Raw genomic sequence first — 15,207 nt, 5'->3', positions numbered from 1 at the left:
TATCGCCGACTGTAGGTACCTAAGCTTTCTTTCAACAACCATCTATTGCTCTCCGAGACATTTCTAAAAACCCCTGACTCAATGGGGATACGACGTTTCATAACAGAGTTCCTATGATCACCTTTCTGCTCCATCATCAAATTCCATGATACCATAATACTGCATTGTCACTTGATTTACATGTGTGCAAAATTTCAGCTCAATCGGAAACCGGAAAGTGGGTCAAATTTAGCTTCTACGTTTCGACTCAAACTAACATACCTACTAACAAGGCAAGTTGAATATAAGCTTGTATAAAGGCTTCTGATACTAGATTTGCAATAAGTTTACTTGTCATAATTTAAGAACAGATGAGACAGACATATCCAATGACAAGTCTACACCGTATTCGTGAACTGTCAAATCACCTCATGCAATTTACGGCTGTAAGGCAACCAGGTAGGGTTTGTTATTGCACTTTAATTACATATTAATGATTTCTAGCCCGTAAGATATATATTTGCTTTAACAATGGATAGATATTTATGCGGGTGAGAGTGTAATTTAGGTTTTTATAAGAAATCAATTATTTTTAAGCGACCCGATCAGTTATTTATGCGGATAAGGACCCTCCCACATCTACCGTCTTGCGATCGTAAAACGCCAACGGATCGTCGGGCCAACTGTATTTCTAAGCCGCGCTGACGCGGCGTCTTTTTCCATACAGTTGGCCCGACGCTACGCTCGCGAGACGCTAGAAAGAGAGACGATGTTTTTGCCGGTCACGGAGCATCACAATTTTTTGCCGGGAACATGTCGTTATATACTTATGGCCCCCTATAGAAAATCAGATAATTTTGCACGGCCGTTCATAGTCATTTATGCTGGTCACCAGCTGGTATTCCATGAATATTTGGTCTAGTTGAGTGGAGAAGTGCCATTCAAAACAAGCGCTTTCTAAACAACGATGTATTTAGGTACTTTATAATTATTATTGTTTTCAACATACGGTTACGTGTTCGCGGTATGCACAGAGTAAATCTTTAATGAAATTGAGACATTTTTTTATATAAGTATACAATTAAATTTGAACCAGAAGCACTATACCTATACATATACCCGCTCGCATTCCCCTTTTTTCTATTCTAAGTAAGAATCGATTAATAAGTATCTGAATATATAAATTAAATTGTAATTGTTTACATACAACCTGTGAAGTTTGCTTGACAAAATTTGACGTAGGTGCTGTCATATATATTTTTAAAATGACGGACTGTTAATACCAGCGTAATGAAAATGTATTCCAATGAGTAAAAGAAAACATGAAACTTTTTTCAATTTAACCGAACTAGAATGAAATCATTTATACTCATTCGGTTGTGTTCGTTATTTTCTTTAATAATGTGATATATTTTTTATGCACAAGCCATGCACCTTTAAACTTTAAATGAGATTGGATCTCCACCTGACATATTTGATTTACCCTATTTATTTTGAGCACAGTTTTACACTGGTATGGTTTTTCGTGTACGTACACTATTTTCTGTCAAAATATTTGTCAAATTTAATTGTCAACGCGGAGCGACCGGCGACACGTCTGCCTCCGATGAGCCGCTCACGGCATCTAATCGAAAGGAGAATTCTGACAGCAATGGCGAATGTATGGAAATTTTACGATAGTTTAAATTTAAGGTAAAATTTCTTTGTTGCCTTTGAGAGGAAAAATATAAAAAACCTCAAAACTTCTAGTCCATTTATCTGGCTTTTAGAATCACTTAATGTTATAACTAAAGTATTGAATTTTTTTAACAAAGTTTACTAAACGGCGACATACGTTTTTCTCATTTTAGGTCAACTTTGCGTGGGTTTATTTATTATACCGTTAATAATTAGAGATTCTGAATAGTCAAAAGTTGTAGACACACTCTTTAAGATAATAACTACATTTATTTTATTTCATTTTATTGAGAAATGTGAGCAGCATTTGTTAAACGCCGAATGCTCTTTTCGAGGATTTCGTACGACCCCCTCTTAACAAAAATTAAGTCATTGTCAGATTTGTGACGATAATTAAGAATGAAATTTCAATAGAAATATTGTTTTTGTGTTAATTGCATAAACTTTGAGCGATAATCTACATTCAGAATGTCGTCACAAAACTGACAGCGAGTTAATTTTTGTTAACAACTTACGCTAATTAGGGGGTCCCAAATTCTGAAAATGCCCACAAATACGTCCGTATTGACATTCTAGTGCTTCTGCCAAAATAGCAATCATTTGCACCACCATGGCTTCAGCCTCTTGGCACCCGTTATTCATGCTCTCTTTGGACCAACTTACTTTCTATGTAAACAAGTCAACCAGGTTACACTTACTTCCACCCCGAAGTAGAAGATACTGGTCTTGGTCTAAACGCCCGCGCGAGTCTAGTACAAATACGCCCGTATTGACATTCTAGTGCTTCTGCCAAACTAGCAATCATTTGCACCACCATCGCCTCGCCTTCTTGGCTACCGCTCTTCATGCCCTCTGTGAAGTGGAATCTGAAACAACATAGTGACAGCCCGTCGTCACTTCATAGTATGATAATATCCACATCATCAAGCTATGATTGCCAACATTACGACACAAAAAAAATGCTATCAAATCAAAATGACATCTATTGTAAATAGTACTAAAGTCCATTATATTTTGGTAGCACAAATACATAGATAATAGAGTTTCATATTTCCTTAGTCTATGGCCTGACCTACGTGTTTTTTTTTTTTTTTTTCAAAACGTCAAACGTCAAGTCGTCAACGTCAAATCTGTCGTAACTCGTTTGAATTTTGTAAGTAAATAATAAAATTATTGAAATTTCGGGCAAACCAATAAGAAAGTGTGAAATTTGTGGTGTTAGATATTTGAAAATATCAACTTGTGGCTTGTTTTTACCTAGCTTTGCACTGGATATATGCAGGTCGGTAACTATTAGTATTTTATTCTATTTTCGTTTCGAGTTGCTAACAATTACTCATTTAATCAATTAAAAGTAGTACTAATCATGTACAGTCTACGATTTAAGCGAAAACATTCTGTAAATAAGTTTTTCGTAAACAAACAAATAACCTAAAATACGAGTACCAATAGAGTGTGACCAACTTATCGATAATCTCTTTATTTCAGATGACGATTATGGGTAATTTTAATAGGTAACGAAGAATCGGCATATTTATCCATCTCCTGTATGAAGATAATGTTGGGCAAAGGTTTTCAAGGCTTTTTGCAGTAAATATTAACTTTCCCTGGTAAACATGCAAGGAACACGAAGATTAAATGAAGCAACAAATACTGGCTTATAACAAAACTCTTAATTAGGAGGCAGTGCCAAATGTGAACGTCGGGCACAGTAAATCATAGGAATTTTCTGCAAACGCCTCAAAATTAGTTCAACTGAGAAGTGCTGTAAAGTAGTTGAAAAATTACTTCATGTAAAAGAAAAGTGATGTTATATTTTGCTTTTGTTTTATTCATTTTATACAGGGGCGTATTAAAGGCGGCAGGCTCTTTTTAGGGTAGCAAAGCAGCATTTTTTCTTAAATTTCATACTTTATCGTAACTTAACGGGGCGGTAATCCTGACTGGCTCAGGATGCCAACGCCAAATCCTTGAAATACGCCTCTGACAGCCATCCCAGACATTTTTTAAAATATATGTATAAATTTACTGTTAAGTCGCCATACTGCGAAATATCGCACATTTATCGATATCGATAAATATTAGGGACTGGGTTGGTCGAGCCCTAGAGACTTTTGCTTTGTGTTGGTAGCAGTGACATGACCTCACGACCGTCGAAAAAACGCCTGCATAAATCGGTTCGAGGGTTGTTCGAGAGTGCCGACTCTTAAAACGTAGTGATTCAATGCTCTTTGGGTCGGTCCGAGGTAGATGGGATATCTCGTAGTGTTTTTCCAAAATCTAGATAGGTAGATAGATTTACCTTATGGGCGTAGCGGGTAACGCTCTCGGGTCGTTGGGCCCGGGCGGGTGACAGAACACCACCTGTAGAACTAGCAGCAGCGAGCTGAACCGCCGCCCCAGAGCCGACAGAAGGCCGCCCGCCCACCACCACTCGTATCTAAAACAGTAACAGTACATTAATACATGAATCCAAGAGTTTTCAATGATACTTCTGTTTCTGTAGAGTGCTGATTCTATGACACGAGGGAATGAAAAAGTAAGAAAACCAGGAACTTATCAGGGGGCCGATTTTTGATTCTCGGCCATTCGGTTTCGTGAAATTCGTTCAAGAATATCTCCACTACTAGCGATTTATATTCTACTTACAGAATCTAAAACGAGTGGTCATTACCACTAGTTTTAAAATTACTAGCCGTCCTTTTTCAAAAATAGCATTACGTCGTTTTCCACAGAATTTCTGAAGGCGAATTCGTGCGTTAGAAATTAAAAAATCGATCCCCAGGGTCATTTTCACAATTTCAAGGGGGATACAATAACAGGTTCTACGAGACATCAGACTGATACCCAACGCGCCCAACGCGCTTGTTACAGGATCTCTTTAATGTCGCTGCGTCGGATAGACGTTAGACATATGCTAACTTATTCCCAAGGCTCCAAAACATATACAGAGCCAGGAATATAGCAGCAAATAGGCTACGTAAGCATGGGCGCCGGCCAAGGCCGTGTACAGGCGCCGATACTGAGCGCGATGTGCCATGCTCCCTTGAACTAAACAAGACCTAGTGGCCTAGTCAGTGAGACAAACATATACTAACTTGTTGCCAAGACTCCAGAACATATATAGAGCCAGGTATATAGCAGCAAATAGTCCGAAGCACACAGCCACAGCCACGTAAGCAGGGGCGCCGGCCACGGCGGTGCAGGCGCCGATACTGAGCGCGATGTGCCACGCGCCCCACGACACCGCCCACGACCAAGCCCAGCCCGAGTCGCTCCATTGCCGGGCGAAGTTTTTCATTTCCTCTGAAAAAAAAAAGAAACAAAAGAATGAGCGAATGCAGTCAACACAAAAACTCCCAACTCCTGGTCCTTACTGAAAATCAGCGTCGCGGAGTGGGCCATGTGGCTCACGCCGAGACACCCGGCTGAGTAATGGACCTTTTAGCACAATCCACTATTATGCACAATTACATTAAGCTAGTTGTGTGTGTATTTTGTGCTAATAAATGTCTTTTCTTTCTTATTTCTAAAAGTACTTCAAAGGGCAGTAACATATTAAAATATCCTCAACTTCACATTTACGTGTACCCGAAAAGTAGAGCATCCAAAATAATTTCAACTTACCTTTTAATTTACTGAGCAAAAACGATTTCCCTGATCCCCACCTCGCATACAACCCCACAGTAATAGGGACTGACAAACTTGGCTCCGACAACATATCAGCTAACGCCGAACTATATAATTCATATCCCAGCATGTTCTCATTGTCTTCATTAGTATTGAGCTTGCGCGCGCCGAATATCTGGCCGAGTATAGTTTTGTTATACGACATATCTATGTTGTAAGGCGTCTCGTTGAGTTTGTTCGGTTTGTATAATAATTGACTGTTCTTCGGATTCCGGAGGAGTATTTCGACTATTTGCTGAAAAGGAACAGTAAGGTTAAGTTTCAGAAAAATAACAACTAGACAATTGGTGGCATTTAAAATGCCGTCTGCGTCAGAGACTGCTACCACAGTATAATAAAGAGTACTATCGTACAGTATGGCCACTCCCGCTCCCCGCTGAAAGTGCCGCCCACTCCCTCTCGGTTACCTCACAGTTACCGCCTGTCAAAAACGCGAACAGTTGACCTGTCATATCTCACTCATAGAAGCATAGTACGCTTTCATCTACACGAGCTTAGACTGTGTGCTAGGAACGCGCCTCTTTTATATATTTGATCGCCAGTGTCCGAGATGTGCTGCTACGGTGAATGGGGAACTTGACTGTAGTTAAAATAAAATATTTCATACCATGCACGAAATAAAGCATCAGATAATTATAAGAAAAACATGGACAGAAGATATTTTTAAATCCAATTTCTGTTTAATAAGTCAGGTAGAAATATATAAAGTAACTGAGTTGACCGTGACGTCACTCAATTCGATTTCATATAAATTCCATATTAGCAAGTCGTTCAAATTCGTCTTGACAGTTCTTAAAAAGAAGCTGATTTGACTAGGAGGCAAGTAGCCTATTGTCGACTAAACTCTTTCATTTCCCGATGATTGCTATCGCCATTTGACGGCCCCCGTTCAGAAATCTACCCTTCGATTTTGCGACGTTATGTGAGAGACGTCGACGAGAGCGGATATGTCGGTCGGTTACGAGCCATATACTTGTTCACCCTGCGTGTGATGCGAGTAGTAGACAACTTGACTGTACTTAAAATAAAATATTTTATACCATGCACGAAATAAAGTATCAGATAAGATAAGAAAAACAGGGACATAAGTTATTTTTAACTTCATTTTATATTTTATAAATCAGTTAGAAATCTATAAAGTAAGTAAATGGCCTCATCGGAAGACCAGCGCTGGAAGTCGCCAGCAACATGCTGAGATGAGACCATTTCGTGGCACTTTTCTCTCTTAGCCTTTTGTGTGGATGTATGATTATTTGTTTGTGTGTTGGTAATTTTTGTGTAAGTATATTATTATTATTATTGTTATTTTGTATCTGTTTGTGGTCTGATTGATATGAACGAAGTGACGAATGTACATGGTAGTAAGCTAGATGTCGTGTTGGTGTCTGAGCGCATTACTGGTGCTGAGGTCTCCAAGGCGGCAGGCGAGGGATTGGTCCCAAGATCTGATGCGTACCATCCTCCATTGGATATCTCAGTTCCTGTATTCGCGTCGACCGGCTGCAGGTCGATTGGATCCCAGCAATGTGGACATGTGTCGGGACTGGAACTTTACTAGGGGTAATTTTGAGCTCCTGTACAAATTAGTTTCAGAAATAAGTTGGCAGGAAGTCCTCAGTGCTGACAATGTCGACGTCGCTGTGGACACATTTTACAATATATTATATGATATATTTGATCTCAGTGTACCTAAACGGAAACGGCCGACCAGTTCAAGTAGACGATATCCTGTGTGGTTTACGGCCGACCTGATCGCTGATATAAAGCAAAAAAGTAAACTGCACCGAAAATGGAAGGCTACACGGGATATAGACGTCTACAAACAGTTTTCAATATTGAGGTCTAAGGTGAAAGAGTGTCTAGCGTCTGCTTACGATAGCTATATTGGACATATCCAAAGCACAGTTAAAGCCAATCCTCGCGCTTTCTGGGAGCACGTAGGCAGTCTTAAAACAAATGGTGGTTTTGTGTCCCGTATAAAGTTTAAAGACGAACAATTTGTCGGTAGGGATGTGGCCAGTGCTTTCGCCAACCATTTTTCAGAAGTTTTTCTGCCTACTGTTCCGCTTCTTGACCCACGCTTGATAGAAAATGCCTATCGTGAGCCTACTGGCGACTGCATTGATATCAAATCAATTTCATTGCGAGAGGTTGAAGTTGGGATAAAACGCCTCAAGGCCAATAGCTCTGTTGGACCCGACAACTTACCGGCGTATATTGTAAAGGGCTGTATGGATTTCTTGAAGATGCCGATACAATATATATTCAACCTGGCGCTATCTTCTGGATCTTATCCTCGATGTTGGAAGGTGTCTAGGGTGAGACCGATCCCGAAAGCGAGTGACACTTCCGTGGTTGAGAATCTTACGAATAAAAATATTTCTATTCTATTCTAAATCAGTTGACCGTGACGTCACTCAATTCGATTTCATATTAATTCCATATTAGCAAGTCGTTCAAAATCGTTTTGACAGTTCTTAAAAAGAAGCTGATTTGACTAGGAGGCAAGTAGCCTGTTCTACATGATGAAAACACAGTCGATTACATACCTTGGAGCGTGCTCGCATAGCGATGTGCAACACTGTATCGCCTCGATTGTCCGCAACGTTGACTCGCACCTTACGCTCTAGTAGCAATTGTACCATTTCTGCGTTGCGTGATCGTACCGCGCGGAGCAGAGGTGTGTCACCACTCTGTAGAAAAGATATTGTCACATTAACTAAGGCTAGTTGGACTAACTACAATTTGTCGACCGGTCTGGCGCAGTGGGTAAAGGACCCGGTAAGGGCATTTATTTGTGATCACAAGTTCAGTCTGGATATGTATACAAGTATGGAACTTCCAGTACCCACAACACAAGCCTTCTTGAGCTAAAGGCAAGAATGTCTATAACATTTACGGACGGATGCGATAAACTATGAAACTTCCAGTAGGTAAAGGGCTCATTTACACGGTGCGAGAACTCGCATGCGCTTTTAGTTACATTGACTATTAAGGTTACATACAATTCAGCACACTTACGAGTATTACTTAATAATACCTACCGCAATGTACAATCACGTCTATAAATATCTATACATATCGAAACTTATTACAGGGGAAGAAGGTTCAAAATTGAATACAGGTGTCTACATATCTAAATCTATGTAGCTGACCATACCTAATAGTAGAACTCGCATGTGAGTTCTCGTACTACTTTAACGGTGAAAAAAGGTTTGTTGCATTCTCAGTAGTTTAGGGGTACAAAGAAGAATATTTTCGACTTGTAATGATCCTCAACATCTGTTATAAAAAAAAATTAAACGCAAATCGTGAGTTTAAGCAAAGAGGATCGAGTATTATAGAGAGTTACTGTCAAAGTAAAATGTGTATTCACAGTGCATAGACTGCCATCTCTCGACACAAGCTTAAAACTTTTGAACCTCAGTTTTGACAATCCATACTATCCATACTAATATTATAAATGCGAAAGTAACTCTGTCTGTCTGTCTGTTACGCTTTCCCGCTTAAACCACGCAACCGATTTTGATGAAATTTGGAACAGACAATCTTTAGACCCTGAGACAGAACATAGGCTACTTTTTATTTCGAAAAAAAGGGATGAAGGGGTTGAAAAAGAGGTTGAAAGTTTGTATGGGATTTCTTAATTTTAAATGATAAAACCATGAAACTTTATATTTTAGCACTTGATAAGAAATCATTAAACGTCACATACAGGTCGAACGCGATTAATTAACATTATTTTTACCTTTAAAATAAACATGGTGGGAAATAAACATTAACTAAAAGCGGGTAGATTATATTTATTTGTCTACCCCGAACATTTATATAAATTAATATCGGGTAGTTTTGTGTTGTTTACATCTCCGGTGACATTTTGCTGGGACGTCAGTCTTCCGCGACCACGGCCAGTGCAACCTGGCCGAAACGTTGGGAAAAAAGGTAAAAATAATGTTAATTAATCGCGTTCGACCTGTATGTGACTTTAAATATGTGTACAAAGCGCGAGAACTTAAAGTGTTATATCATTAAACATCTTGATAAGGGATAGGGATAGCGATAGGGATAGCGATAGGGAAAGCGATAGGGATAGCGATAGGGATAGCGATAGGGATAGCTATAGCGATAGCGTTAGCGATACGGATACGGATACGGATAATATGGGTATCGTTAGCGGGATACGGATAATCGGTCGGCGGTCTCTTACAATCAATGTGCTCTAAGACGATCGTTGTTTGCTTGCTTGAAGATTACGTTTGCGATAAGTATAAGCAAAATGTAAAAAATTGTAAGGGATAATAGAAAAAAGTACTTTTTACCCACCGATCATAGTGTCGAAATACGGGCTATGTGGGATGTTTATAAAGGTTTCCCCAGCGTATATAGAATTACCTACGCTGTGGTCGATGTGTAATATTTCTACAATCATTGCAAGCAAAAGTATTATGTGCAATCGAAATAATCGCAGATAAATATACCTACAGAGAAACCTACGGTCCCTACGGATCCAAATGAAAATCTTAATGAATACTTTTATTACGCGGGCGAAGCCGCGGGTAAAAGCTATTTGGACCATATTCTTAGCTTAATATGTGTTAAAATGTCAAATATTAATAGTAGCGCCATCTAGCTGAGCGTACCCCAAAGGTATAATGCCATCTAGGCCACCGTACATTTTTCTGTATGGTACTGAGGTACGTTTTTTTCTTAGACTTTATCTGTCTATACGGAGTTATACAAGGTGCTCGCGAGGAACCCATATAACTTTAACGGCATATTCTTGGTCACATTTTAAGACTAAAATGTCATATAAACTTTTCTAGATTTCGTCTAGTTTCAGAGTTATTGCCAATTAAAAAAAAAACATTTCCGTATTGTTACTCAGAAAAGGTCTTCTTAACGGCGCTGATGCGCAGTTGTGGAGCATAGTCTCACAGTAGTCATTGATAGATGTCAAAATGTGACAAGAAAAACTTCCAAAAAATTTGGTTTTTAGAAAAATAAATTAAGGAACTCATTTTAATTGCCAACTTCATGGATAAAAATTACTTTATATGTGAAAATACGCCCAAAAAAGTAAAAAAAAAAAAAAATTTGCGAAAAATTTTAAAATTCATATAACATTTTTTCTTTCTTTTGGCCTCAGAAACGCGTGGTTCAAGTTATGCGGGTTCCTCGCGAGCACCTTGTATATGTCGTTGGTTTAAGTATGTTCGAGTTTGGAAACTGCACGGGAAGCATGGTCGCGCGATAGACGATAAAATAGCAGGCCGTCCCTATCGCACTATTTGTAAGTGCGATAGGGACGGCCTGATATTTTATCGTCTATCGCACGACCATACTTCCCGTGCTGGATTACATTTGTATTCGTTTTAAGTATACTTACACTAGTACAATGTTCCAAGTCAGGATTGGACGCCAGCAACAGTTTCAGTATAGCCACGTGTCCCTTTTCCACCGCCGTGTACACCGGTGTCTTCTTCTCCTTGCCCGACAGGTCCACGTCCACGTGTTTCTTGAGCAACGCTTCTACTATGTTCTTGTGGCCGCCTTTGACGGCGTGTATGAGAGGGGTGTCTTTTGAATGGTCCTGAAAAGAAAAATAATCGAAAATTAGAACTGAATTTTAGCTTAAAAACCACTTGTTTAGTTTTATTTTGGAAATCGGCAAAAAAGAATCCAATGGGACTAACTCTTTTACAATATGAGGAGACTTGTGCCCAATAGTCACTACTGAGAAATTTTCCAAAATGCATTTCATTCCCTCGTGAAAGAAATAAACTTTTTACAAATGTATATAAAGAAAGTTTTCTTTTCAATTCTTCACGAGAAAGGTACCAAATATTAGGATCACTTTTCCAACTTTCTTGAAATTTTTTCTAATTTGTTCATGTATCTATTTTGAATAAGATATTGCAAATATCAAACTATAAAAGTAATTACTATTTATGTTTTTATAAATGAAATCTGCTTTTTGTCACTAACTAGACTAGAACTTTCATAGAGCATGACTATTGCGCTAGAGATGATTAATTTTATACATACCTGCACATTGATATAAGCCCCAGAGTTAATAAGAGCGACTGCTATATCATAGTATCCCTCTTTGCAGGCGATAGCGAGTGCCGTATAGCCGTCCTTGTCTAACGCGTTCACGTTCGGCTTGTACTCTAACAACATCTGGACGATCTCCAAGTGGTTCCCTGCAATTAAAAGGTTTAGTTTCAAAAGAGCGTAAGTTACTATCAAATACGCATCAATGGCGGTTGTTTTAGAATTAGATTGCAATGGTGTGAATTTAACGATGCGAATGACAGTTTAATGGTTAATGTAAAGTATGTTGGGGTAGTGGCATTTATTGGTAGTAGAATTAAGGATGTGCTAAATGATCACAATTTGGCAGTAACGACATCTTCTGAGAAAAACAAGTTTTTCTCAGTAAACTCGACAACTCAACATAAAATGATCAATAAAAAAAAAAATCAGTCGAATTGAGAACCTCCTCCTTTTTTTGAAGTCGGTTAAGAAGTCCCCGCTCGGCGGGACGCTGTCTGTCCGTGGCTCTATTAGTTCGTATTGTTCGTTCATTATTCGAGTATTCAACAGGTACTTGCTTTGCTTTTTGCTACATTTGCTTTTTCCTAGCAGAAGCAGTACATGCCAGCAGTATTCGGGTGGGCGCCGGCGCGCAACAGCGCATCACACGACACGGCGTCGCCGGACTGGTAATGGCGTCCAGCAGTATTCCGGTCTGCTCCGAGAGCCACATACGACACGACGTCACCAGCACGAGATACATTAACGCCAACATGTAGGTACTTGAACACTCACCGTGGGTAGCTTGTAGCAGCGGCGTCCAGCAGTACATGCCAGCGGTATTCGGATCGGCACCGGCGCGCAGCAGCGCAGCACACGATACGGCGTCGCCAGCGCGCGCCGCCCACGTTAACGCCGATGTGGCGTACTTGTCGCCGGAATTTGCGCGCGCGCCGGCCGCGAGCAAAAGTTGGACCACTCCACTGTGGCGCCGCCCTGCCGCCCATACCAACGAACTAGAAAAGATCGGATTATAAGGATATGAACATTTTATTTATAGTAAACCTTATAGTGGTTTCACTCGCTTGGTGTTTTCCACACACATGGCGATTATGCCAGTTCGCCGAATACCCATTTATTTGTGTAAAAACAAAACCTATGGTGATCACTGGCCAACACAACAGCAAACAATACCGTCAAACACCTGTCCACTCGTTCGTGTTTGGTGTTCGCCGTTTGACATTGTTGTTGTTTGACGTGTGGAAGCGCCTTATTAAAAGCTAAATGTTGCGCAATTCGCGGAGGCCTTCTGATAAATTTATGCTCAGCTCAATTTCATGATTATAGATGCAGTGCATAATTCTTTTGCCATTGTATTTTCAGGGAAAAATACGAACGTTGACTGAAATACCATAACAAATAAGTACATTTCCGATAAAAGACGAGGGTAAAGATAAAGAATAATGCACTATATTCGTAATGAAATAGTATGTTAATTAACACATTCAACGCCACATGTAATTATGCATACTAAATCGCCCACATATGTATGTCCGCCATATATGTTTAGGCACGTAGTTATTATCTATACCTAGATAATATGATAGCTCTTATGGGACTCACTAATTCAATAATTTTATGCAAAATATTTTTTTGTCTAACTACTCAATCTTAATAACCATAATGTATACAAAGAAAAGCAGCTTTACTGCAAAGGCTAACCACAATATATTGTTATTCCATGAAACTATAATACCGTCTATTAAACCAGGATACCTTCAAAAAGTCTTACGTTGAAAAAGCAATGGCGTCCATAACACGACCAATATCGGCATATTGTCACCGCTAATGTCGCTGTTCAATTTTATTGTCAACTTTACTCGTCGATTGTAGTCGTCATATTGTAATCTACTTTATGTTACACAAGCGACAGTCATTGCTGCCTATTATGTATATACATACATACAATCACGCCTGTATCCCATAAAGGGGTAGGCAGAGCACATGAAACTACTAAAGCTTCAGTGCCACTCTTAGCAAGTAAGGGGTTGAAAGAAAATGAAACTGTGACATTGCAGTGACAGGTTGCCAGCCTCTCGCCTACGCCACAATTTAACCCATATCCCACAGTCGCCTTCTACGACACCCACAGGAAGAAAGGGGGTGGTGAAATTCTTAACCCGTCACCATGTGCCTATTATGTGTATAAGTTTTAGTTGTTGGTAACACGAGATTGTCTACAACAAACTTAAACGAACTTCTCACAGTTTTGTTGACTTTCAGGGTATTAATATAAGTTTTAGAAGCTTTAAAGACACTGTTTGTTATTTAGTTGTGAGTGTTGCGAGCGATAGAAGCAGATATTGACTACTCGTAACGTAACTTTTTAAAACTTTTTGGCAATAACAGGCAAAAGTATAGTCGACATCAATTACTGTACCCTCCTTTGAAATAAGAGGAAAAATGTAAAGAATTCGTCTTCGAGGTTGATATTTTTTGAGTACCTAATCAATAAGCTCGCTCGAAATTTAGGACAGATACCTGCCTGTTGATAATGTAAAAACCATATGACTGCGAAAAATGCATTTAGTATACTCACTTTATATTATAGTTTCCATGTGCGTGGACGTCAGCTCCTTTCTCCAGTAGTATCGCGACTATTTCCTCGTACCCCTTGTAAGAGGCCCACATCAGAGGCGACCATCCACCCTAGAATACAAAAAAATATATATATTAAGAACAAACTTTCCTTTCCTTCTGAAACGTATTATAATAAATCAAATGTATTAACCAAAACTGCTTAAATAGAATTTTTCTACTCGTCGACTTTAATCTGTCAATTAGGACACCACAGAATAAACTATAAGTGGTGACTTTTCAGTGTTGGATAGTCTTTGACACTTAGTCAACTATAATATTTCATTACACTTCACTTTAGTTAACTGAAAAAAATTCAAAAATAGAACTTCATATAAGTTCTATACTAATTTGCGATACCTGGCAATTTTTTCTGCATCTGAAACACATTTTTTTTTTCTACGACCAATCACAGACGGTTATTACAAACAAGTGGTTGCCAAGTAATTCGATGTTGATACAACGGTGAACGACGCCATTAACATTAATTTTAACTTGAATTTTTCGTCCATTGATGATGAAGATGATGACTCATAGAAAAAGTATTGTATACAATAGTGATATAATTAAGCTTTTCACTCTCGTACCGTACTATTAGGCCACTCAGCAAGCTTCGTGGCCTAAACATTGTACTCGACTGAAAAGCTTTGTATTATATCACGATTGTATAAAATACTATTGTCTCACGTTCTCGAAAACTGATTATGCTCGAAAGAACACAAGTCTACTGCATCAATTTTTTTTTGGGAAAAAGTCAACTGTTGGTTTGGCAACCAATATACAATCTGCGTGCCTTCTGTAATCTTTTGCGCGATAAAACTGCCCGCGCGAGGGTCCCCCGTTGACTCCCTCAACCGCCTGCCCAGTTCTCTGCAGAACCGCCTGCCCAGTTCTCTGCTCTCTCTCATATAACTATTCATATGTTTGCTGGTTGTTTGCGTGTTAACTATTAACGTTGGCGTTTAGTCTGTAATGACCCAGCATATTAATAAGTAAGTCATTGTTATTAATAACTGCTACACTAATAGAGATAACATACATATTACCTTGTTTGTCATAGGGGTATTAATTGGTTGATTAAATAATACTTCATACAGCAATAAAATGGAGCATAATATGTTCATTAGCTTTATATGGTATACAAATTGTATGTGTATAATATGTGTATGATAATTTCTTTGGGTCACT

At 39.1% G+C, this 15,207-nt stretch overlaps 1 protein-coding gene across 7 annotated transcripts in view; it reads right to left on the bottom strand.

Annotated features, from left to right (window-relative positions):
* Window positions 1-15,207, bottom strand: part of LOC125227730 (kinase D-interacting substrate of 220 kDa B) — an 89,659-nt gene that overhangs the window by 25,867 nt on the left and 48,585 nt on the right. For all 7 annotated transcript variants that reach the window (XM_048132035.1, XM_048132036.1, XM_048132037.1 and 4 more), the window contains exons 4-12: window positions 13,982-14,091; window positions 12,178-12,398; window positions 11,392-11,549; window positions 10,733-10,936; window positions 7,896-8,039; window positions 5,284-5,581; window positions 4,755-4,962; window positions 3,959-4,096; window positions 2,355-2,522 (exon numbers count right to left, since the gene is read on the bottom strand). In XM_048132035.1, the coding sequence (XP_047987992.1) occupies window positions 2,355-2,522; window positions 3,959-4,096; window positions 4,755-4,962; window positions 5,284-5,581; window positions 7,896-8,039; window positions 10,733-10,936; window positions 11,392-11,549; window positions 12,178-12,398; window positions 13,982-14,091 (1,649 nt within the window). The remainder of the gene's footprint in view (window positions 1-2,354; window positions 2,523-3,958; window positions 4,097-4,754; window positions 4,963-5,283; window positions 5,582-7,895; window positions 8,040-10,732; window positions 10,937-11,391; window positions 11,550-12,177; window positions 12,399-13,981; window positions 14,092-15,207) is intronic.

This window comes from Leguminivora glycinivorella, chromosome 7 (assembly GCF_023078275.1).
Source record: "Leguminivora glycinivorella isolate SPB_JAAS2020 chromosome 7, LegGlyc_1.1, whole genome shotgun sequence".
NCBI lineage: Eukaryota > Metazoa > Arthropoda > Insecta > Lepidoptera > Tortricidae > Leguminivora > Leguminivora glycinivorella.
Note: the sequence above shows the minus strand (reverse complement) of the source record. Positions and strands in the feature narration are given on the sequence as shown.